The 27,693-nt window shown below is 36.6% G+C and overlaps 1 protein-coding gene across 1 annotated transcript; it reads right to left on the reverse strand.

The window, feature by feature from the left end:
• LOC140140405 (uncharacterized) lies at positions 1–27,571 on the reverse strand. The gene is made up of 19 exons (XM_072162165.1): positions 27,488–27,571; positions 22,487–22,579; positions 20,057–20,249; positions 18,681–18,808; positions 17,667–17,754; positions 16,406–16,478; positions 15,753–15,802; positions 15,066–15,261; positions 12,750–12,811; positions 9,494–9,564; positions 9,055–9,085; positions 8,048–8,158; positions 6,911–7,045; positions 4,976–5,409; positions 4,381–4,432; positions 3,107–3,232; positions 2,481–2,614; positions 1,361–1,624; positions 1–156 (listed from the first exon to the last, which is right to left on the reverse strand). Exons 2-19 carry the CDS (start codon positions 22,550–22,552, stop codon positions 1–3), a joined length of 2,370 nt encoding a protein of 789 aa, XP_072018266.1. The 5' UTR covers positions 22,553–22,579; positions 27,488–27,571.
• Positions 27,572–27,693: the final 122 nt, after the last annotated feature.

Below are 27,693 nucleotides of genomic sequence, written 5' to 3' on the forward strand. Positions count from 1 at the left end.
TTAGACAAAGTTTACCTGTTGATATCCCTGTAGTAGAGTTTCCTGTTCAATAATTTCTTTCTGCATCAGTTTGATTTCTTCTTCACTAGCGCCCTCTATTGGTCTGCCTGAGATAGCCTTATTCTTCATCATCTTCTGTTCCTCTTCGGTATTCAGCTACGTAAAAAATTTTGAATACATAATGATTACAGTGAGAATGCGAGATACATCACAATAATTTGGTTTCGAGGAAGTAAAACTTCTTTGTTTTGTATTTTTAATCTTGGCATGCGCCGGCATCCACTACTCAAAATATTGGCTATCCCATCCATTATGACATGATATTGGATAGGCAAAAGACAAAATCCTATCTTTTATTCTCATTTTTATTCAGTTTAACTATAATTAAATTTTTAAAGTAAAGTAAAACTGTGTGAGGACATCCCCATTGTTTTAAATGAAGAAAAATATCTGAGCCACTGAAGCACATTCTTAATTTGTGCATGTGTATTCCATGAGCGTATTATCGCACGATCATTGAGGATCAACAAATGTGCCGCTGTTGTATGTGCGCTGTCTTATATCACTATCTACTATCGACCTGGAAACCAATCAAATTATGTGAATTCCTTGCAAACCACACCTACTGAATAAGAATGGCTTATCCTCCTGTCTGAGCTGTGTGCATTTTTACAGACTAGAGATAGAACCAAAGCTACTTTTTTATGACTCCCAGTGGTGTCTGTTTTTGTTAGGTATCATTAGAACATTCAGAACTTCATCCTGTCACTACAGCACAAACAGATACATGTGCTTCAGGCAATGGGTGACTTGCATAAAAACAACTGAACTTTATTAAGGCAAATGAGGAAAAGCAACTTGCCTGCAGCTTACCTTACTTAAGCAAGGTGCAAAAAACTTTATCATAATGCATTATAACTAGACACTGCTTTTGAATACAAATTGCTCATAAAAGAAATCTGCTAAGATCATAATATCTTTGATGGGCAAGAAAAACCTCCTATGTACTTGTGGCCCTTGATCATGTTTAAAACGAAACTGTTAAGAGGTTGCATAGGAGGTTTTGCTTTAAACATGTTCAGGAGCCAATGACACAAGGAGATTTTCCCTGCCCAACGACGATATGACTTGTTCTCTCAAACTCAAACATTTTTCATTTCAAAATGAGATGCATATACCAAGAAATTTCACCTTAAATGGAAAAATTTAGTAGTTTCATCATGTAAAATATAGTGGAAAATATTCATTAAATAATGGTGAAAAGCTGATTTGATATGGGACCTGCATGTATCCTAAAAGATGGAAAACTTTTAAGATGTTATTCTAACAATTTATGTGTGGAGCCAACTAGTTATCATACCTTGGCTTGAAGCACAAAATTATCTTGCTTCAATTTAAACATTTCCTTTTCATGCAACAGCCTATGCTCTTCTTCCTTACGGACAAACTCCCTCTGTTTTGTAGCTAGTTCTGCTTTAAGCTTAGCATTGAGACGGTGTGCATCCTTCCATTGGTTCTGCCATTCATTAATCTCTGCAATCAGGGCCTTTTCTCGGGAGAGATGTTGAATTTTGGATTCACGCATGCCTGATGATATGATAGGTTCTTCCCTTGAATGCCGCACCTAAAATATGACGTTAACATATATCATCATGAGAGGTACTCAAAATATGAGTAATTTTTATTTCTACATGAAACAGGCCTAGAAACCATTCGGATTCTTGTAAGAGAATTTGGCAAGAATCCTTGATTTGCGCAAATCTACCTCCCGCTCCACAATGATTGAAAAAATACTGCCCTCATACAGTCTGATTTAGTCATCCAAGATGGCAGCTTTGGTGAACGAAAGATCAGCATGCAACCGATGAATATTTTTGCTGTTCAAATGCCCTCTCAAATCAGTATTATTGTACAAATTATTAATGATTGAAGTAAAGTATACCATAATTCAGTTGCTTAAAAAAAGAAGTATAAATAGTCAAACCGGGAATCAAACTTGGCACATATTTTTATCTTTCTGCAAACTGTCAATGTTTACACAAATCCATATAGATTTTCGCCCGGTTGATGTTGCGAGAATCGATTCGCGTTGGATTTCTGTGCCTGAATTTAAACATAACCTATATATGGTAACAATCTTTACAGTTTCAGTTGATCAATTAGGTATTTTCATTGCTTATACTTTTTATAATCAGTGTCTGATATGTCAGATTCAGCATTCATCAGGTACAGTATATCAAAAGAATAAGTCAAAATTTAGCTGAAAAGAGTATACTCTTAAAGTTAAGTATCAAAGGCTTACAGCTTATGCAAATTAACAAAATAGAGGTTAACAGAAAAACTATCACCAGCTTAACAAATATGTAATCAATAATCCAAATACTGTAAACAATTTATACATATTCATGAGTTTACCGCCCACATGGTGTTCATGAGCAAGCATAATTTATAAACATTGATTTGTCTCTTTTCACACATACCTCAGGGGGTGGAGTAAGTTTCCGGGAATCAGCAAAATGTTCCTGAATATAGGTAGCAAATGATTCCACTGATTGAATCAAATTTTTGTTATGTCCAGTGGTTGGCTTCCGTCCCATCATTGGTATTTCTGCACCTACAAACAAATATGAGTGGGAAATTATAACTTAGTGAATGTTGTTCTTCCAGTAACACCAACGTAACCCTTCAATATAATTTGTCTGGCTTATAATTAGCGATAATTATTCTGTTTTTGTTACTGCACACGTCAACAAGCCTTGATTGTGTCCATTTGTCTGCAATGCGAGTGTTTCATGCAGCATAAAAGTATGAAACCAATATTTAGTTTTTAAAATTTATTTTAATCAAAAGAAGAAAAAAGTTCCAGGGCCTTTATCAAATGCAATTTACAGCTTCAAAGAAAAAAAATCCCTACCTACCTACACTAATTTTTTTTTTTTTATGTTATGCTAATCAAACAATTTTTTTAAGCCTTGGCCCTTCTGGGGACAATCAGAATCAGAAAACCAAGCCAAAAATGATGCACACCAAAAAACGTTTTTCTTCGCCCACCCCACCAATTGACCCATACATTCAAGAGTCACCATCCCGCAAACACAATATTTACCTTTGACTTTGTGTTTAGCAGCTTGAACAGGTGACCACACCTCAGTAATTTTTGGTTTATGACCATATCCAGAACTCTTGATGTTACCATACCGACCTCTACTCTTACTACTTTGTTTTGGCTTTCCTGATAAACAACAAAATAGAGGAAAAGAACACATCAAACAATGAATAGTAGAGACCCATTGAACAGTACACCTCCTATGGAAGATATGATCTTAATCTCCCACACAAAGGGTGTAGATTTCAAATGCAGTCACCCATTCAGGTAAACCCATTTGTAGTTCACACCCCCTATGTCGAAGATTAAGGTCAAGTCTCACATAGGGGTGTACGGATTTTGACTGGAATAGCCAATTATCATATTTAGGGCTTTGGAAATCAGCATTTTATGAGCGCGATATATGCATGCAATTTACTTCGAATTTGTGGATCACATGAAAAGTAACATTTCCTGCATAACATGACTGCAATTCCGTTGTAAAGCACCTGGGTGCTGATTAAGTTCATGGTAAATTAAGTCATCATTGGGCTGTTCCATTTAAAATCCACACTACCCCTGCAGAAGATTTAGCTAAAGTCTTCCACAGAGGGAGTATGAGTTTTGAAAAGAATAGACAATTGGGTAAATTCCATTTGAAATGCTCACTCCAGTTGTGGAAGATATAGGTAAAGCTGTAATACAGGGGAAGTATGTGTTTCAAAATGATTAAGCCTGACCAGTTACATTTGAAAAACATACTCCCCCTGTGGAAGATATTTCCTAAATCTTCCACAGGGGTAGTGTGAATTTCAAGTGGAATAGCCCATTTTGGATTTTGTATGACAGGTAGCTTAAGGGTAGACGATATATTGTTGGTCGAAGCAACCTAAAAATCGATTTTCATTATCTAGATCAATGTTTTATTGGAAATTAACACCTTGATGTTTTGCAAAAATTCATTCTACAAATCGTATACTTTGCAAACTTGCTTAATTTATTGTTGTTAATGAGTTATGTACGTTTTACAAAAGTGTTGTTGTTTCAGCCCTCTTTACAACGTAACTCAAGAACCGCAGCACCTATAAAAATATATTTGTGATATTTTAATTCTTCTACACGCTCGCTATGAATTGAGCAATGCAGGTTTTGCCAAAGCTCACTACCATTCGTAAGATGCTGTGAACTACCAAATCACAACAGTTTAAAATAATTAATAACCTTAATGTGATTGATACTTATTCACTTTAATTGTATACTAATTATTCCTACTTCACAGAAAATAACCTAATCACCTTTATTAGATGGTGTACTACTGCTTATCCCATATGAAGCCTCATCATCAGCCTGTGCAAAATAAATAAATAAATGAACAAATAAATAATAAATAGATAAAGAAGTAAATAAATATTCAATCAATCAATCAATCAATAAGAAAGAAAGAAAGAAAGAAAGAAAGAAAGAAAGAAAGAAAGAAAGAAAGAAAGAAAGAAAGAAAGAAAGAAAGAAAGAAAGAAAGAAAGACAGCAAGAAAGAAAGAAAGAAAGAAAGAAAGAATTAGAAAGAAAGAAAGAAAGAATTAGAAAGAAAGAAAGAAAGAAAGAAAAAGCAAGAAAGCAAGAAAGAAAGAAAGAAAGAAAGAAAGAAAGAAAGAAAGAAAGAAAGAAAGAAAGAAAGAAAGAAAGAAAGAAAGAAAGAAAGAAAGAAAGAAAGAAAGAAAGAAAGAAAGAAAAAAAGAAAGAAATTTGCTATTTTGCATTTTCTTACATAGTCCTATTACATCAGAGAATATATTCACACATTTTTATTTTCACGGTAGCTGTGTGTTAAGCATAAAAATTAATGTTCTGCAAAAATGTGCACATTTACAGTAAACCCTCTGATACTTACACTAAAAGGTTGCTGATTGGCTGGTTGCAAGTCAAATACGCTCCCCTCATTGGCTGGCTGCAAGTCAAATCCATGTCCCTCATTGGCTGGTTGCAAATCAAACACTCTCCCCTCATTGGCTGGTTGGAGATCAATCCCTCTTCCTTCCTGAGTATTGATAGGTGATAAGTCAAAACCACTTGGCTCTTGTACCTTTTGAGCCTCTCCATCTACAGAATCCCCTAATAATGCCTTTTTATCTTCTTCAATTTTTCTTCTGACTTCCTCCTGTTTTCGTCTCACTTCTTCCTCTTTCCTTCTTTGTTCTTCCTCTTCTTGTCTCTTTCTGTTCTCTTCCTCTTTCTCCTTCTGTCTTTGTAGCTTCTTTTCTGCTTTCACTTCTCTGAGAATGTCTTCTACTGTCCTAGGTTGCACAACAGGAATGTCTGCTGGTGCTGTAAGTCAATGGATACAAAAAAAAACCCAAATAGTATTTTTTTTTAACCAAAAACATTTGTCCTCTATTTTACTGGAGTCAGGAGGTAGGTAGTGCAGGTGGATTGAAGCTCTGCGTATATTGGTTAAAAATAGCAAGTAAAGGAAAGGCATTCCATATCTTATCAAATAATGAGCAATCTTCAATTTTTATAATAATAGTGCAGTGATTTATAGTGCGCTACGCACAGGCACAATGCCTAGACATTGATCCACAAGCCTCAGCACACTTTACAGGTTGTCGCTGACCACAACGTCCCCACATCATTCCATAAACCATTCAACAACAAATCAGGGATTTTGCTGCTTCAAAGGCACACACCCTAGACATTCCACAAATAACCATCACAACCAGCTGCCCAAGTTTCGTTCGGGTTACAAAGAGACAAATTAGCAGTAAGTTCCTTGTCCAGGGGAATTTCAAGCTAACTCAATTTTTCCACAAGAGCATACTAGGCACCGGGCCACCACCGCAACCTCTTGCACCATAGTCGAACGCCTTAACGATTGAGCTAACTTGACTGACCCCTAAATTTTACATCCAAAATAATGACTAATAAGTAAATAAATAAAACTGGACAACCTTTTGACTTAAAGGAAGGTCTACCCATCACTGCTAGTATGCTGTGATGTCTACTTGTTCAGTTCTAAATATTTTTAAAGGACAAGCAAAATCTATACTTAGGTCCTTCATTATTTTCCTAGTTTTCCTAAGGTTTCAAGTATATACAAACAGACTACCACATGTGACATGACTTTACAGTGTTTTTCTATACTTTGTTCAGCTCCTAATAGGCTCAGAGACTTATAATATTGGGCTATTCCATTTAAAATCAAGATTTTGGAAATATCTTCTACAGAGGGAGTATGTTTTTCAATTGTAATTGGCCAGAGTTAATCATTTTGAAACCCATACTCCTCCTGTACCTATATCTTCCACAACTAGAGTGAGTATTTCAAACGGAAGTTACCCAATTGTGTATTCTATTCGAAATTGATACTCCCTCTGTGGCAGACTTTAGCTAAATCTTCTACAGAGGGAGTATGTTTTTCAATTGTAATTGGCCAGAGTTAATCATTTTGAAACCCATACTCCTCCTCTACCTATATCTTCCACAACTAGAGTGAGTATTTCAAACGGAAGTTACCCAATTGTGTATTCTATTCGAAATTGATACTCCCTCTGTGGCAGACTTTAGCTAAATCTTCCACAGGGGGAGTGTGGATTTTAAATGGAAAAACCCATTGTGGATTGATACAGAAAGGCATAAACACAGTTGGGAGTAGCACTTATACATTATTTTATGCATGTTGCTCACACACTTCTGTGAATTTAAGTGAACGTAAGCAGGGACTTTATTGACCCGCACAGTAACAAAAACCAAATAATTTTCACCAATTAATAGTTGAACAAAGTATAGTTGATCACATGACATGACATGTGACTTTGTAATAACTCACTTGCTGGTGGTTCTTTGTCTTTATATGTAACACCAAAGCTGGAGTCTTCTAGTCCCATGGTTGGTGTATTAGCAGCGTCTCTGAGCACTGCTTGTAATGCCTCCATATCATCAGCTGTACCTGTCACTGATAAACCTAGGAAACAAAATAATTACAGCTTTGATGCAGCTAGGTACAATAGTTGAGCCTCAATTCAATGAGTGTGTTTATACTAAGCACCTCGCATTACCGTGCTATCACATTCACCCGCATTTTAATGTTCTCACCTTCATCGGGTCGTTTCTACTGCGTTTTTTAATGCAGGGTAACGAGTCACTACCCATTTAGTGGGGAAGGTGGACCGCGGAAGTCCAGAAAACATTTTTCATGACCTTCAAGGTCAGATTTTTAATGCTTCTGCTGCATTATGCTAACTTCCTGTGTCACCCAAACTGTTTCTACTGAGAACGTTACCGCATATTCATCACTATTAACCACCTCAAAAGGTGGTTGATGGTTGATGGTGAGGTTCACTCGCATCACCCTGCATTCACCTTCACCTGATTTGTTTCTATGGGGGCCATTACCGCGTATTCCTCGCATCACCTCAAATTAGCTCAAATTCACCGGCAACCATTTGGTCAGTAGAAACACACTGAATGACAAATCTCAATGCAAGGTGTGTACTAGCTTTGCTCTCTAGTTTTGTACATTTATCATGCATAAGTATTATTGGTGAAATAAATTGAACATTGAACTAGCTGCATACCCTGTTTTATATTTGGTAGAGAACCTCAAATGGTTTGAGTACCACTGATGTCACCTCAAGCCAATAGTTTAAAGCAGAGCATTCCATGGCAGTACATTTGACAAATTTTGCTCATGAGGGAATGGTGCAAAATATTTCCCCGAGGTGAACTGCAGACCATGCACCTACTTCTTTTCTGAGACAAATTTGTGGGATAATAGTAGGCCCATGGCATTCCGATAAATATTTTGCATAATACCTATAAATAGATTTCTGACATTTGATTGACTACCGTTGCCCTGGGCGATGGGCATATGGGATCAGCAGGGAATAATTGGAGTGATTAGCAGTTTTATTCATTTTTTTTTGTAGGAAAACTGGACTATACTTGCTATTGTCTATTCCCCTACCTTTACTTCCAGTCGTAGTTTGCAGTCCAGCATCACCTGCAGCTTTCTCACGACTCAGAGCATCACCTTTATTAACATGCAGTGTAGAATCACCAGTCTCCAATAGAGCAACTATAAAAAACAAACATACAATCCATTTTATATACACTACTCAAGGATGTGTTTATTAAGATTTTGCAAAAACAGTATTAACCTTCAAAAGCAGATTATTGTCATTGTATTGACATTGTAAAACACCTTCCTTGGTTAGCACCATAAGAACAAACAAAAAAGAAGTTAAAATAAAGATTGTCAGATTCCAGAGGAGGCTTAAAGGCATTCCTACAATGCACTATGATTGGGAAATTTGATCAATATAACTAATTTTAAAGGCAAAGTCCCCATTGCCACACATACAAAATGGTAATTTTAAAACTGCAGCCAACAAGCTAATAGTTGAGACTTATGACTGATATTTGATTTTCTTACAGGAAACATTCATATTGTCCCACTGCATTAATTTTATTCATAAGTCTCAATGTTTTGAATGTTAAATAATAGGATGAAAACACCAGATATTTGCTTTTGCACACAATCCCAATGCAAGGTATGGTCAACTGTGCCACATGTGTACAAAAGCCAGACATACATGGTCAGAAACCCCATTGGGTTGTGGGAATGTCTTTAAACATCCTCTGGTCAGATTCTGATCCTTTATTTTTTTAGTTTACAAGCATACACTAAGATTTGTGAAGTACCTTTCAGTGACATAGCCAACTGGGGGTAGGGGCAAAAGGGGCAGCTGTCCCCTGTGAAAAGTCTTCCCTCCTTCTTGCCCCCAGCCTATAAAAACTATTGATTGGTTACGAAGAGGGGTATATCATGTATTGAGCCAATTCTGTAGAGCTTAAGGGGATTAAGCTTAAAGTGCTTGGAGATCAAAAAGCTCTATTTTGATTGGCTACTCAGATGATTATCTGATGTAGTTAACCAATCAGGGACTCTGTAAGAAATGCATCTACACTTACCTCTGGACAACATACTCTGCTTTTTGGATTCCTGCAACAAATCAGAAAAAACCTTTATAACATTGGAATTGATTATTATATACCATTGTGTAAATCAATGATAGGTCATTGGGCTATTCCAACTGAAATTCCAGTGGTCAGCAAATTCCAATAAAAAGTGCTGAGGCTTGTGGGTTTATGCCTGTGCGCAGCGCACTATTCGCTGATCGCATGGTCATATCAAAACGAGGTTCTACTCGCAAAGTGCGTGCTGTGTGTGCATACGCCTGTCAAACGCATGCTTTAATTACCGCATACGCGTTGCAAAAGCCTTCTGACGCATTGATACAAAAGTGCAAGAAACAAAAATGTACATTTTGCCATGTGTTTGCAGGGAGAACCTCATTTTGGTAGCAAGATGACAGATCCGTGCCAAGGGCGAATAAGCCACATCTCTTACCTTGACCGTTGCTGGCGACACCTTGGAGCTTGATTCCTCTCTACTTTTACTATCTACTTCTTCTGATGTATCTGTATAAAAATACAAATCAAAATACTTAAATCATCACAAACTAAATGTCTGCCAGAAAATCCAGTGGTGGCAGAAAGCATTTAAATTATGGGGGGAGAAGCATATTCTGTAAAGAGGATTGAACGAAATGGTGATGTTCAATAATGTTTTATTGACATAAAAATATATTTTGTACACGAGTTAAAAGTGAGAAAACAGAGAATGTCTGTGAGTGCTGTAAACAGAAAAAACTTATACCCACAAATTCTTGCAAGTATATTTTGTGCTGGTATTATTGGCACATTTATGCACGATCCAGTGTGAAAAAATGTTCAATTTGAGACTATTTTAGCCAAAAAATGAGGTGAATTTCGCTATATGATCATGGCCAGCACGCATGAAGCGCAAAAATATGATAATTTTACCCTATTCTGTGCACAGGGCAATTATATCATTTTTCTATTGTTAGGATTTTAGGGGACATCCCCTATGTAAAAATTCAAGGATTAACTGGTCGAATCCAACGAAAAGTGTACACAGCATGTTCAGGGCCATAACTTAAAAGTATTAATCAATTGGCATTCGTTTGTGTATTGTGTTTATTCGCCTTGATCATACGCTTAAGTGCCATATATAATAAGACCCCTTCTGTGAAAAACTTAGACACAGAGGCGCCAGAACGAGGTATTTTTCCACAATTTTTCAAAATATTTCTTCAAGTATTTTTAAAAACATCTAAATCAGTTATGAAAAGAAGTCATTGGATTGAATCTAAATTAATTTCCTGAAAGGTGTGTATTCAAAGATTGCCTGTTCAATTTTTCACATATTTGTACATAATTATGAATTTTTGTGATAATTTTTTGAGTGGTATTTTTTACATTACCTACTGAATACAATTTTTCATAGCACTAGATATATCTTTAAAAATGGAAATCGCTAATAAATGCATAATTGATACAAGCTTTGATATATCCAATACTGAAATGCATTGCATTCAGACATCTTTATTATTGTGTTTAGCTGCCAGAAATTCTAAATGGCACAAAGGTAGGTTTGGTAAAAAATATGCATTACCTCCGAATACATGTTAAAAGCTGTGTCATTTCCACAAACTGAGAGAATAGTAAACAATTGTTAAGCAATAGGTGCAGGGTAATACACTCTTTATTTCTACCAAGTTTCAATAGCCTGCGTTTAAATATTTCTGAGATGTCAACAATAAAAGCAAGTATTCAGAGGTAAATTTCGGTAACCGAATGTTACCTACGAATACATTTGACATCATGACAGTATTGTGAAACACCGCCATTCATGCCAATGCCCATATTGATACATAACGAAGGCCTGTATGTTTGCTATTAAATCATATGTCAATGAAAGTTGCCAATTCACATACATGCCCACCATGCACAACTGAATACGGCTTAATTGTTGAAAAATATGTACTGAAATAGACGACGGCCTGCTCATTTGAAAGAAAAATCAGATTCGAAGAAGATTAGAAGGGGATAAATACTTGGATTTGTCAACTGTCATGTGTGCTTCATTTTAAATGCTTACCGACCTTCTGGTTTCTGAGTAATTTGTGTCCAAATTGGTTTATATGAAAATAACTTATAAAGTATTCGCTAAGTTTAACTAAAAAAAAAAAAAAAAAAAACGACTTTTCTCATTGTCTCATGATCTAGACAACACAGTGGTGGACCCTAGTATAAAGCTAATTATAGTTGCCCTCAAACGAAAGGCCACAAGACGTAACTGACTCCAAGATGGACTTCACAAGTCTGCAATAACGGTTTTAAGCGATTTGTGTGCAATTAAGCAAATTAAAGTCACTTTAGTGCCTTTGTTTCTTACTTCAATCCTCTTTCAACCACTGTGAACCGACATTAAATATACATGATAGGGTCTCATGTATCAATAAACGCACATAAAGAAAATAATACATTCAAAGTGCTTTATAAAATGAAGATTTGATTAAGATATCCACCAAAAGTCTAATTCTTACCTACAAATACTGAAATGTTACTTACGAATACAGCATAATACATGACATGTGTAATGAAGTGTCCCTACCAATGGAAATTAATTGTCAAAAACTTTAAGCGGTACCCCCGGACAATATTATTACCCATATACGGATTCATTCAACAATTATTTATTATGTACATTTGCTGTTTAACTACTTGTATATCAAAATGAAGTGTTCAAAATCTTGCTAAAAGCATCAAAAAAATTTTGATCTAAGGTAAAAGCACTTATTCATTTGGACGTACCATCTGAAAGAGATCTAAAAAGTACCATTTTATTCATTCATTATCATAATAGCAAAATTTGAACCTCTAAACTCAATATAGAAATTGTTAAATCGCTCATGTTACCTACGAATACCCGGGTTTCTTCACCTATCATTTAATAAAGCATTAGGTGTATGTGTATAATTCCTAATATTCCTGAAAACAGATATCCCACTCGTTCTTATACAATATGTAAATTTATTCATCCTCATTTGATAAATAAAATACAGAAACTGACCTAAACTTCATTTTCAAAAATAAACTAGCATAAATTGACTAAGATCATATTGATCGCGTTATAAAAATAAAAACAAATATTTTCTGGTTGAGCTAGCATTTTCCTGACACCCTGTGGTCTACATTACACGAAAAAAGTGTTAATGGGAATATTCCATTTGTTTTAGGTTGATTAGTATTGCGATAGTGAAAGCATCCTAGTGGTATTCGTAGGTAACATTGGGTTTTGATGTCACATTTACTATCACACGTCCTGGATTTATTTTTCAAGATTAGTGATGGCACTTTTGGTTCTATAAGGCCAACATGCCATCAATCAATGGGCAAAAGGAAAAAATTGTGGAGACATGTTTATTTTGGACTTTTATTTTTGGCCCGTGGACACTTTTGGTTGGATTCAACCAACTACATAACGACTGTTAATGCCTCGATTAGGCTTGATACAAAAATTAATGGATAAAACACATGCACCAAGTACCAACAGACTGTGCTTACACCAGGCCCGAGAGTGTGTCTTTGAAACAATATCTGTTTTAGCTAAAAAATCTGAAATGATTTAAACCATACATACTTTTGTACACAACAAGTGTAGAAAAAAATATGGAAATTTAAATAAATTATCTGGAAACAAATAAATATCTGATCTCTCACACCCCTGTTACACTTACCCTTAGATTCATCCATGTGTCTCATAATTTGTGGAATTGGGCTACTGTGTTCATCTGCAGTTCTGTGTAAACAAAATGAGATATGAGATAATAAAACTAACAAGTGGTGAAGCCAGAGGGTGGGGGGCAGTTGGCCCCTGTAAGTCTGCCCCCCCCCCCTGGTATTTAAGATTTTTGGGCTTTTTTCATACTTTTTAACCAATTTTTGACCACTTTTGTCAAAGATTGCTCCCCCCACTGAAAGTTGCCTTGCTCCCCCTGAAAATGTCCTGGCCATGCCACTGAAACCAACCATACAAAGGGAACTTTACACAGATACAAAGTCATTTTGCCAGCAAAACATGTCAATTCTGACAATTCAAAGTTAACCAATATCTAAAACAAGATTTGCTCGAGTATAGTGGCAGCCCGATACTAAAAGCATAACGGAATAAAAAGCACATGTTCCATTCATTTGATGGGTGCTCTAGTTTACTTGAAGAATATCACGAAAACAGTCAAATTCAGCAGCGGATTCAGGATTGGTAGGTATGTCTGGTTAGTGGTTACACTATTCAAACAATTTACAATTTCATTAGCCCTTATTATTGCAATCTTTCTTGGTGGCACCATAATATTTTCCAGAGGAGGAGGTGGCGAGGGGGTAAAATCAAAATTGAGGCAAAAATTGGCATTCTGTGCTCAACATAACAGTTTGCCTGTGCCCTCCATATGGCACTTCCAATGAATCTTACCCCATTATAAGGTCATGCTTACCTTATATAAGGTTATGCTTACCTTATATAAGGTTATGCTTACCTTATATAAGGTTATGCTTACCCCCTATATGGTCATGCTTACCCATAAAAGGTCATGCTTACCCCATACATGGTCATGCTTACCCCATATAAGGTGATGGAAGACTCCCCATTGTTCCGAGAGTTCCTGTCATATCAATGTCTTGATTAAGTTTATTGTAGTTAATTCTTCTCCCTTCTTTCTCCTCCAGCTCCTTATAAGGTCATGCTTACCCCCTATATGGTCATGCTTACCCATACATGGTCATGCTTACCCCATATAAGGTGATGGAAGACTCCCCATTGTTCCGAGAGTTCCTGTCATACATGTATCTATGTCTTGATTAACGAGGCTGTGTACTCTAGCCATTGTTTCTTTCTCAAAATTGAGTTTTTATGATATGTTTGTACCTTGTTATGTTTTTTATAAATACAAGGAATGAAAATCCAGATTTGTAAACTCCAACTGCAATATTTTAAGGATTTTATTTCACTATTCCACTCGTGTTTGAAATTGAAAAGGAAAGAAAATCTTTGTTGTACCAGCAAGGTACACGCCAAACAACAACTCATCGCGTTGAGTATCGCGCAATTTGTTAACGCACAAATACGCTGACGACACGCATAACGCTTATCTGCATCGCTGGCGCATCTTATGGAAACACCACGGAAGCACTGATTTCACAAAAACCTAGTGGTCAAATGGCTCCGCTTTAGCTGATAAAATGTGGGTTTTTCAAGTTCTTTCCCCGATTTAAATATCAAGTTATGAATGGATTTCGCTCAAACTTCTCAAGGGGCTGTGGATTTACCCGATGTTCACGTAATATAAGTTACAAAAGCGAAAACTGTCGCATTCTCCTGTGAGATTCGATGAAAGTGCAAAATGTGACCACTTTAAACTTCAACGGCCATTATTTCAATGTTCATTTTCTCGGTAAAATGACGATTTAGGTACACGATAACTCAATAAATACAGCATCTATAGGTAAGCAAATATGATCATCGTAAAAAGCATGATCGACTCAAGAAACGGTTTTCTCATTTTTTATATTTTGGTCTATTTCCGATTTTGGGCATCATTTTGTGCAAATAGGCGTTTTGAATTTTAAAAGTTCATTTTGATGCCTTATATGGTCAATATCTCAAAAAATAAGGCCAATATCAAAAAAAAAAAAACTGTTTTTCGAATGGAGCCTCAAGATTGAGCTAAAAACAAAATAAAATATTTTGGAAAGAGTGTATTTTTGTTATGATGTACCTAACAAATATTGCCAAAAACTCACTTTTTTGTGATTTTCTTCAAAATTGTTGTTTTTACCCCAAATCTGTATTTATATTAAGATTTATTGATGTCTTGCCTTCATAAAAATGTATACTTTTATATTTTTGCGCGAATAATTACAAAGTTATTGCACTTTTACTACATGCATGTCTGAGAGTACACAGCCACCTTAAGTTTATTGTAGTCAATTCTTCTTCCTTCTTTCTCCTCAAGCTCCTTATAAGGTCATGCTTACCCATACATGGTCATGCTTACCCCATATAAGGTGATGGAAGACTCCCCATTGTTCCAAGAGTTCCTGTCATATCGATGTCTTGATTAAGTTTATTGTAGTCAATTCTTCTCCCTTCTTTCTCCTCCAACTCCTGAAAGAATTTGTTCTTATCAGCCATCTCTTCCATGGTCTCTGCACCTGGTCCTGTGGAACCTAGAGTGGTCCCTGAAGAGGGCCCTACAGGATTGGGGGTAAGGGCGAGAGAGATGAGACAGACAGACACACCAACAGACAGACAGACACACACACAGATGGAGAGAGTAAGAAAGGGGGGAGAAAATAGACAAACAGGGAAAGAGAGAAATTAAATAAATAAAACATTTTTGAGAAATGGAGACAATTCAAATGCTTTTTAAAGACTAACAGAGAGTCTAAAAGTAAAAGTAAAATCAGTGATATGTTTTTGAAGTAACCATAATTATGGGCTTGGCCAGAGGATGAATTGCGTACATCCCTACATTCTCTCCTGACTTGACTACTGGGCAGAGATGCCAGTCAGAGTTGTCAAAAAATCCTGAAATGGCAAAAAAAAAAAATCCTGAAAATGTACTTTGCCCATACAATGTACAGGATCATCCAAGTAAAATTTCCTGAAATCAGGAAATTTCCTGAAGACTGGCAACACTGACTAGGGTATACACCACTAAATACAAATGAGAATAGCTTACCTGTGTAACTCATAGTATCTTCAAAGCTGCCCTGAGCAGGGTGCACACCACTAAATACAAATGAAAAAAGAGGTATTAGACAATAATGAGAGCATATTGCAAATTTAACAACATGCAAATATGAAATTTTGTCATATAACAACATTGCCAAGGCATGAATTTCATTTTTTTTTCAGATTCACTCTACTCTATAAGACTATAAATTCATGGGAAGTTCTCTTTTACCAATTCTGGATTAGGCTCTATTACCCAGAGAAGGAACCAGAAGACTGTGGGACAGTCTAAGCATAGGTTGGCAACATGACCAGTGCCCCATTTGTGCTGATCCATGCACTTTGGTCATTTAGGTCATGTTCAACCTTATACTTATTGAGACTTAATCAAATAATTTTGCTATAATTTTGTTGCATAAATGCTTTTTAGGGCTCATATTGAAATACCCTACCACGTTTTCACACAGAAAGAAGGCAGGATTCCTCTCGCTAAGCGCGCGCCTCAGGAAAGCGCGGTCATAAAAAGGATGGATTATATGCATCAGTGATACACCCTGCCCAGGATTTTAACAAAAGAAGGCTAGCACAGGAAAGCTGCAGGATGGCGCACACCTTCCTGTGTAAGGGAATTTCAATATGAGCCCTTAGGATAATCCTCACCTGCGGTCGTCATTGTCACTTTCAAACTCATCGCTGTCATAGTCAGGCTTTGTCATCCCTCTTGGACTGGGTGCTGATACATGTCGGACAACATTGGAAGAATGAGAATAGAGATAAATGTTGTTAATATATGGGCTATTCCAGTTGAAATCCATACACCCCTGGTAGACAATCATAACCTTGATTATCCACACAGGGAGTGTGAATTTCAAATGGAGTAACCTGAATGGGTGGCTTGCTTGAATCTAAATCCCCTGTGTGTGAGATTAAGGTCATATCTCCCACAGAGGGTATATGGATTTCAACTGGAATAGCAACAAAACAAGATTTGCCTTGATATACTGTCAATGATTGTGCACTTTTTCCTGGACAAAAACACTATTAGAATCAAAATATATCATTCTCAATCATTTGAGCCCAATCGGTACCAACATATATTTGTGTTAAGGATACAATGCAATGACCATATATATGGCACTATGGAGCATGTACATGGCATGTATATACATGGTACGTACATATAATGGACAATATCCAGGGGTACATGTACACTATAATGGTAATCCAATATGCTCGGTTTGACATAGCTTTACACAAGACTGAATTCTTTGTCGTCTAGTGATGACTGAAACACTTGTCGTTCATATCATGTCGGGTCGCATACTACTGCAAAGTTGTCAACTTATGACAGGATCGTGCTCTGGATGTTCTAAAAATATTTGATCAAAAACAAGCACATTCGAAAGGTTAATTTGGACACAACTGCACAGATCACCAGATTATGGTTTGACAGTTTTTTATAATTTTCTCAGTCATCAACCAAGAACGTTGATGACTGAAGGCGTCAGTCTAGTTTAAACACACTGTATTTTCCACTTATATTTTTCGGACTTTGAATACAATGTCAGACTGATAACGTCCCACATTCCGTATATATGCCGGTAGGCATGTTTGTTGGAAATTTCACAAAGGGATGTTTCCAGATGAAGAAACAAGATTCGGGAAACACAAAAAGGGTAATTTTTCATTACTTCATAACTTTGTCTCTCTTAGTACAGTACACGAAAGGATAACTTTCTTGGCTAATTTAGTAATATTTGGTGCTATTTTTCTTATGAGGTTTCATTTCATAATGCGCAATTCAGGGTTTGATTTATAGTAAACCGGCAATGAGCAGCCTGGAGCAGACGACTTCATCAGTTCCTTATTTACCTTGTTTTACGTACTATTGGAAGAGACCTTTGGGACACTGTGTACTTACTGCTTTCTAGGCTGTCTCTGCTCATACTAGGTTTTGCTTTGCTTGTCTCATATGATGGCTTAGAACTTGAAGCAAAATCATCCTTTTCCTGGAGAAGTAAAAATGAATGAATCCTCTTTAGGCAGGAACTCCGTATGAGAGTTTGATCGGCGATGAGCTTAGCTAGCTGATCGCTGATCAACAGTTACTTGGATGACTTCCGTGTCTGTTCTTGGCTCTGTTATTTTGCTTAAATTATTTGTCTGATTTTCTTATCATATATCTGAATTTTTTATAATATCTAATAATTATGTGCAATAAATTTATGTAATATTTATATTGTAATTAAGTTAATAAAGGCATTTTGCCTATCAAAAGATGAAACAAAATGAATGAATGAAAAATAATTTTTACAAAATGCAAAATACAATTAAATCCCAATGCTCTAAAACAAGAAAAACTGACATGCAAAATAGTCACCCCATGCAACTCACCACACCCAACTCTCTCTCTCCCACTAATATAGCTTAGTTAGTTTCATATATAGGGGCTATTCCAGTTGAAATCCATACACTCCTATGGAAGATATGACCTTAATCTTCCACAGGGAGTGTGAATTGCAAAAGATTAAGGTCATATTTTCCATAGGAGGTGTATGGATTTGAACTAGAACAGCCAATTGTCAATCAATGAATACAGCTTAGCTAGTCTATACAGTAAAGTATGATATTTGGACAATTTGGAAGTGTACATGTATGTAATATGCTTTTGAATGTTAATTGGTTTACATCAAGTTCGGTAATACCATTCAATGCTTTTCTGCAGTTGCGCGACAAATCACCCTTGTACATGTGCATGTATGCTCATTGCAATTAACTTTATGTGTGCAATTTGATACTGCGACCAGCGAAATATGCACCTTTGTCACTACTGAATTTGAGGCAAACCAATGTACATTTGTATAGTCAAACATTAATTACAGCTTTAGTATAGTTTAATTTGCCAAGATCATTTATTATATTCTACTTGTCTTACTTTTGCCATTTTCTCTCTGCTTGCAGGCACAGGTCTTGTCCTGACAGGTGTCATCACCTCATCCTCATCTTCATCCTCTTCAGCAATTACTGGAGTTGATTGCTTCTTGGGTTTCAACCATTTATTTGCTGAAAATAAATCAGGGATGAAAACAAGCGCTGACATAATTTCCTGAAACTGCTTTAACATTTCCTGAAAATGCGTATTTCCCTATACTTTGTACAAGGAAGATCCAAGCAAAATTTCCTGAAATCAGGAAATTTCCTGAATATTTACATCCCTGAGAAAACATTTCAGGTGGTTAGTGCATGAAAGCCCTATCCTGAAATAGCTGCCCTATAGAAATATTTGACCATTTCTGCACTGTATATAGGCTATAGGGCCTACTGTACACAGTGCAATCTAAAAATATGGCACTTGGCAGCTATTGCAGAAAGAGCCTTTGTGCATTAAACCCTCAACAATTGTTTCCCATGTTACATGCGGGTACAATTGAAGACCAAATTAAAAAGACTAGTTTGCGTTTGACGTCAGGGCAAAGGTGCAGCGTGATTGGTTGCTGACCTGCGTAGTACAGCATTTTTGGTCAAGTTGACAAGACATCATACGCAAACTAGTCTCTTTAATTTGGTCTTCAATTATAATCTGATTGACACGTCTCATTCCCACCAGACAAAATATCTTATACTTCCCATAATGCATTTCTTCCCTGTACTGATTTGCTATTCAGTGCAACATGGGTTGATAGTGTCAAGAAATACCTCAACTGCATAATCTGGTTGAGCTCTGTTAATTAAAGTATTTGTTGTCACTATTGACCCGTGTTGCGATGAATAGCAAATCTTTGTGTACAGGGAAGAAATGCATTATGGGAAGCTCTCTGACTTTCATCATCATCATCATCATCAGTCGGTTGCGGAGCAAGCGACTACAAGCTTTCTCCAACTAATGCGATCTTGGGCAAGCGAAACAATCCTGACTTTACTCCATCAAAATGACTGTGTTTAGATGCAAACCCCATGCAAATTGAACTTCCAGTGACCAAGGTATATAGGCAATTCATCAGTTTGTGACAACATAATCAAAACGAAAAAATTTAAGTACCTTTTTTTGCCAATATCTCAAAATCAATATTGATGACATCAAACTTATTTCCCTTGATCACATCACAATTGGGCTATTCCAGTTGAAATCCATACACCCCCCATGGAAGACATGACCTACATCTCCCACACAGGGAGTGTGAAATGGAGTCACCCATTCCAGTATTCGAGTAACCCAATTTGAAATTCACATTCCCTGTGTGTAACATTTAAGGTTGTTTCTTCCATAGAGGGTGTATGGATTTCAACTGGAATATCCCATTATCAACTCACTTGATGAAGGTGTATCTTTCTTAAACCTATCAGCTTTCCCTCCTCGCTGACCTCCTCCCCTGCCATCATCATCATCATCCATCCACCATGGCTGTGAGGATTCCTTCTTCTCTTTTTCTTTGGCTCTTTTCAGAGGATCAAAGAATTTCTTCAGTTTGCCTGTGTTCATAGAATCATCAGCATCTGATAAGGACTAAATAAAACAGAATAGAATAGAAACAAAATAAAATGATTTCAAGCAATCACACAATTCATCAGCTTCATTCCATACTTGGTATATACCGTATTTCGTCAAATAGTCGCCCCCCCCCCACCTCAAATAAACGCCCCCACCACTTTTTTCAACCAAGATGCTTCAAAAATGCCGATATTTCCATGCCATCTTATGTAGTAAGCTTACCAAGTTCCCCACATGGTCAATAATAGCGTCAATAATTGGCGAAAATCTGGATTGGAAACCCGGAAGTGAGCCAGAAGTCAGTGTTTCTAGTTCATATTTCATCATTTTAGTGTTTTTTATCGTTCTAAAATTGACCTTGAATAAACGCCCCCCCCCCCCGGGAAATTGTAACGCCCCCGGGGGCCTTTATTTGACGAAATACGGTATTGATTTTTGGTCATTTTTTTGGAAAATTGGCACATATGTTTTATAATGATGTTCTTTCATTTTGCTAAATCTCAGCAGTCAAAATTAGTTAATTAATAATTATTTAAATTTTGTGTATTGTTACAAAGTGAAATTTTGTGTATTCCATAGTAGCGTATCGACCATAGGGATTACATGGAGACCGAGGTGGCGTACGATAAGGATAAGGTTAGTGAATTGCATTTGACCCCTTGTATACCACCCAGAAGATCACCAGCCTTTAGCCACGTGTGTTACACTGGCCCGGCCTGCAATTCCCTGGGTATATAGGCTTTGGCTGATTGTGTCATTCGCATCACATGGAATGCATGCACAAGCAGTGGTTTTAATAGTGAACTTTAGTGAGCTTGGTTGGGTAAGGGTTATATAAGGAGGTCTAAATCTAGGTTTAAAAAATTGACTAACCTGGTATTTCGGCAGCAAATTCACTGAATACCCCAACATTTTCAATACTTGGATATAGACCTATTGATTTTCTTCAGAAAGTGATATCGGCGGTATCGATATTATTGGATATTCATTTTATTGATTACCGGGGGTATTTATATTAGAGTTGGGCGACTAAGTCGCCAATAGTCGTTAGTCGCGACTATTACTGATAGTCGCGACTACGACTATTGAAAACCAAAAGTCGACTAATGCAAGTATATTTTTGTGTTAAAAATTACTTTAAAAGTGCCAGTTATTCGCACCAAAACCAACCAAATACTAACATATAAACTGCGAAAAATGTGAAAAATGTTAGTCATTGTCTTACCAATAGTAACACTAACCAACAAGTAATCATAATGTCCATAAATCATCATTAAATTGGTGTTATTGACTTGTTGTCGAACTACTTTCCCACAAGATAAAAGCCGTTAAAAAACTCAAATTACTTAGAACTGTCGAACATCTCATTATGATTATAATTTATGCAGCAATAACAGGTGTAGCAGCGTCATAGCGCAAGCATGTACAGACCCAGGTTGGGTGTTTGTACCAATTACTGAAGGTATGAGATTATTTCAACTTTGGAAAGAAACAGCGAGAACTTCCGAGAAGTGTTTTCCAAAGGGAAAATTTAGGAAAATATTATTAGATTAGAAGTACTTTTCACGTAATTTCAAAAAGCTATGCTTATTGTGGTAACAGAATATTTAGAAAGCAACAGGAAAATAAACAAATTAGCTGACAAACAGTCGTAATGTTGCAATGCCACCCCTGTAGCGACAAATGCAGTAGTCTAGATGAGGTCAGGTGACGTAGGTTGGAGGTGAAAGTTAATCGTACATGCACGATGCAACACGTTCATGAGCATACCATGGAAAATATGCACTACCGTACCGGCACGTGTACATATTTTCATGCACAGCAAAACATGGAAACGAACGAAGATCGCTATTGGAATATTGAAGGTTTGAGAAATTATATGAAGTTTCTTGTGCTGTTGCTGGAAAGTGGCAAGTGAATTTAATTGAACAGAAAAGTTAGGCCTATATTACAGCATTTTACAGTCAAATACTTGCATCGCAAACGTGCGATACAGTGTAGCAACTTGTATCACAACAGTGCTGGTTTGTGTAGCAAACTGTGATGCAATGCCGGCAATCACGGGTCCTGTAATCATGCATTATAAATACTAAATTGCCACCAATCTTTCACCCGATTTTTCAGTCCAATTTTAACCACAGATAGTCGGGACTATAGTCGTAGTCGCGACTATTTGCTGCCGACTAGTCGACTAGGAAAAAAGTGATAGTCGCCCAACTCTAATTTATATATTGACGCGCCTAAGTACTTACCTCTTTGAGAAACTTCTCAAATTCCTCATCAAGTTCATTTTGTGAAAGTCTTGGAGCTCGAGACATGATATGATGTTTGTAAATTATCAGTACCTTAAAGGGAAAAAATTACAAAAATTCTTTTTTTATTTCTTCCATTAGGATCAGACAGATACTATTCCCATTCATTGGGCTATTCCATTTAAAATATCCACTATCCATGTGGATGATTTACCTGAAGTCTTCAACAAAAGGAGTATGAGTTTAGACAATTGGGCAACTTCCATTTGAAATAGCTTCTAGATACTCTAGCTAAAATACAGGTTTACATTTACTATCTTACATTATCTTGCTGTATTTCAGCTAGAGCTCCAAACGACAAGCTTCCGGGTTTTTTTGGAGAACAATACTGTTACGTAAGATGAAGAAGAAACCCGCCTCGGAGCCCGCCCTACTCATTATTTTATTGTACTTATTGCAATTTGCCTCTACACATTACGTAATCAACACAAAGCTTTTGTGAGGATTAGTGAGTGGATAAGAAATTGACAGTGGAGGATACGAAGGACACGCCGATTGTTAGTTGTCAATCATGAATTGCCGCAACGTATTAATATTTTACTGCATGGCATTCCGCAAACACCAAGACAAATTATGCCGTATTTTTCCAAAGATCATCTCATATGAAGTAAGCTGAATGCGATCTGTACTTTTGTAACATTCCGATCGCTTTTGATCACCTATTATCGGCGAATTTGCTTGAAAACATGTGAGTTCATGTTGTGTAAACATAATTAGCATAGACACAAATGAAATTACGATGCAATACAATGCAATTTGAATGCGCAGCAGATCTATAGAAATAACGCTGTTCGGTTTATGCATTATTATGCTTTGAGAATCTGCCATCCTATACTTTATACACATTTTTAAAACCAATTATTCTGGATATTGGCGACCAATTTCACCTGAACACGGAGGTCTCTGCATCAGCTTGCAGTCCACGATCACCATACATGTAGTGTATAGATATCGTAACACCGCTTAACGAATTCCCACTTTTAGGCGGTTACAGAATATAATCGAGAAAATTAAAATTTTGACCAAAATCACATTTTTGACCAAAAATCACATTTTGACCAAAAATCACATTTTGACCAAATATCACATTTTTGACCAAAATCACATTTTTGACTAAAATCACATTTTGACCAAAAATCACATTTTGCCAAAAAAAACAGATTCTCAAAGCATAATAATGATAAAATTGAATGGATCCTTTCGCACGATACACAAAGATATTGGTCTCGCTGTGAGTTTAAAAGCTATCGTGCTCGCTATCGCCTCATTTATATCTTTTAAACTCACAGCTCGACCAATATCTTTGTGTATCATGCTCAATCCATCCAATTTTATATCAGAATTAGACCCTGTCTGATTTGAAATACAGTTGTGGAAGATAAAGGTAAAGTCACAATACAGGGAGAGTATGGATTTAAAAATGATTAATCCTGATCAGTTACATTTGAAAAACATACTCCCTCTGTGGAAAATATTTCCAAAATCTTCCACAGGGGTAGTGTGGATTTCAACTGGAATAGCCCATACCGGTAATGAAATAACATGTTATAATTAATGAATTGTCCTAATTATGTTTGTTGTTGTCTAATTGTTCAGCTGAAATCCAAAGGAATGTGTACGGTAAGTTAAATTGTTCTATGATAGACCTCATTTACACTACACCCATCGAATGTGTGTCATCTGCCCGGTCAACAGCCCTCAGACATAGTCCGAATAATCAGACGCAGAACAAAAAATAATTTCTGACATGATCCTGTTCTGGGTCTGAACTGTTTTCATTCGAAATCTTGATGGCAAATAGGACAAAAGAAGCACATGGTCCTACTTCAGTTTTTTAATCCCTATAATCCCCTATTCATGTTGCGTGAATCACTCTATAGTGGCCCTTGATACTTGAGTATTTGGACAAGCGGAACAGTTTTGACAGACCCTTTGTCTACCTCTCTGTTTGTAAACAAACGAGGAGGTTGAAATCGTCCTCCTCGCCGAATACAAAATAATATGCCTCAGACACACACACACAGGCATAGAGTTTTGCAGTAGCATGTTTTGTTGACATTTTTTTTGTTTACTTCCATGATGACACTGACAGTTCTAATACCATCAACTGACAACTCAAATACAAAGGATATCAGTTGGCGATTTTAATGTTATGCAATCAAGTTTATAAATAAGAGAAAAACAAAATTTTATACTTTTTGAATGTTCATTTTTTCAGTAAAATTGACGATCTGAGGGCTGATGACACACATTCGATGGGTGTAGCCCGTGGACCAGATCGTGTCACATCTTAATACTAATAACGGCGTGTCCGTCCGTCCGTCCGCTATCGTGTTCGCGTCCTCGCGGTTCGCCGGTTCACGCGCTCCGCGCATCGGAAAAGCAGTACAGTGTGACTAACAGACCTGTGCATCTCATCGGACAAATAATTATAGGCCTTATTTTCAACACATATTTCAATAACGAACACGTGCACACACCAAATACGTGCATAGGCCTATTTCAGCAGAACATGACTATTTCCGGAATCCTCAATGGTTAACATAAAAATTATCTGTTGTGGTAAGGCCTATAACTGTTTTTGTGTTCACGTTTCTCTTGATTGATTTCATTACTTTAGTAACGGCCTATATCCACGTCCAGATACTAATTTTGGTTTCTCTAAATGTGGTAACAGGGCAGGGCTTGGAAGAGGCGAATAAATTCAATAATGGGTTTCCAGATTATGGGTAGGCCTTAGTTCACCACGTTAACTTGTATGGCTCAAAATTCGGACTGCTCGCCATTAAGTTTACTGCTTTCTGTGTTTTGAAATTTGTTGACGTTTTAATGGTCCCCGATTTCCGGTCGATTATTTTAGCTGTGTCAAGTCACGTGCATGACGCTAGTGGGTACCAGCCAAACTTCAGAAAAAAAAAAAAAAAAATCACGATCGCCGATAACGATGTGATATGGGACTTACATAGGATTACACAGAGATATTTCTTGCCAAAATTTGACCATTTCTAGGTAGCTTGGCCCTACTTTGTCTGCGTTATATGAAAAAGGACAGTCTTAAGTAAGTAAATGTGCAACGCTTTTGATGTTTTGATGTTTTGGGAGACTGGGAGGGATCAGAACAAAAAAATGATGGAGCCTATTCTTGACCATGTAATATTCCTTCACCACATTGCCGTGACGGTAACAGTCTTATACGATGGACAGATAGTATCAGTTTGTGAATGAGGACATCGTTAAAAGTTCCTTGTACTAGGTAGGCCTACCGAACTACCTATAAAACAAACAGAGTTGATTAAGTTGTGTCAAGTTGGGTCTTGATCATTGAGAGACGCATTTCATATTATATACATGTACCTCATATATAGATTCCTGTCATCTGATTGGTTGAAAGTGCAGTCATTGAATTAACTATGCCCGCAAAATGAACTATGGACCGGTCCATGGAAATGAACTATGGACCGGTCACGTGCGTAACGATCAAACTGCGCGTTTTTTCCAAGCGTAAAATGATATTACGCACACGTTAATGTTTTCACGCGTTATAATTACGCAGAAATCGCAGATTGTAATCTGTGTGCCGTTCGCATTGAAACTATTAATTTCGCTTCCCAAAATCGATGCTTTTAACCAAACGGATGACAAGAATCTTAAGATTTGGTATATAAAACAAATATTGACTGCTTTTTATTTGGGTAATGGTTAAAATTATAGGCCCGCGGTGATCTCAAAACCATGCCTATGCCCCTCGGCTACGCCTCGGGGCATAGTTAGGGACAGGCACAACTGAGCGAGGGCGCTATTTATTTTACTTGATAATAAAGCCCTATGTAAATCTGTGCCATTTTGTGCCACTGAAAATACCATTTTTGGAGAAAATGATGAATAAAACCAAAATTAATCTGTTTCAGGTGCTCTAGTTTGCATTGACAACAGTTTCAATGCTTTAGGAAGCAGAATGGAACATTGACTTCACTTTTGAATATTTTTTTCTGTGAGATATGCCTTGGTGAAAATCACCGCTTTGGTCAAAAAAAATTCGAAAAGGGCATTTTTGGGAAAAAATTCTATTTTGACCCAAAATTCATCTTCTGACAAAAGGGAAACATGGTTTGACAAAAACTTTCATCCTTTTCACACAACAATTCCAGTTTACATATTTGCTGGGAGAAAGCACTTTTTTGTTATCGCTTGGGAAAAATCATTGTTTTTGCCTAAAATGGGCCCAAAATGGCCGAAAAATGGCAAAATTTGACCAAAATTAGCACAAAAATCACTCTTTTACCACCTTAAAATTTGAATTTTCATACAAAATTTCACAGATGTGTTGAAAATGATAATGTTTATAATATACAATAAAAATTAGATTAAATTACAGTGAAAACAAAAAATTGACAGGGGGGCACAAAAATTATCAAGTCCCCCCAATGCACTCCTATGGTAAGTCTTTACGAGAAAATGGCCCAATGTTCCGACAGTAATTTCGTCATAACTTCACTTAGCAATACAGTAGAAGATTGGTTTTGGTGTCAAATTGTTTCTGAGAAGTTCTCTCTTCCAATAAACAACAATTCATGTTAATAGAATTAATTTGAAATTTTTATGCCTGTCCCTAGCATAGTCATGGTTTTGAGATCACCTTGTGCCTATAATTTTAACCATGCCCCTCATAGCAGTCAATATTTGTATAGTAGTTTAAAAAGTCAGGGCAGGTATATGGGTAACGGGTATTGGGTAATTAGAAATAGGCCTATCACGAGAAGCGCCCGACCCGAGAACCGCGAAATCTAGTTTCATAATAATTTTAAGCTTACCAACAGCAACACAAAACAATGTAATATTTACAGTAATGACTATTGATTAATGTCAATGACATGCTCAGTCGACACATGACACGATTATCATCCTCATAATCACCGGTCAGGTTTTGATGTAAAAACTTACCTGCAACAAGAGAGAAATACCAAGCACAATCTTGTTTACAATCTGCTAAACTTTCATTTCATGATTTCGGAAATTCAGGCTGTCAAATTCGGCGCTTTGGGTAAATATAGAAACAACTTATACACCTAAATTTTTGTTATTAATTTATTCCTTACGGATTCAAAGCAAAAAATTAAGATTATTACATTTTGAATCATAATAGATTA

This window comes from Amphiura filiformis, chromosome 19, assembly GCF_039555335.1.
Source record: "Amphiura filiformis chromosome 19, Afil_fr2py, whole genome shotgun sequence".
NCBI classification, from domain to species: domain Eukaryota; kingdom Metazoa; phylum Echinodermata; class Ophiuroidea; order Amphilepidida; family Amphiuridae; genus Amphiura; species Amphiura filiformis.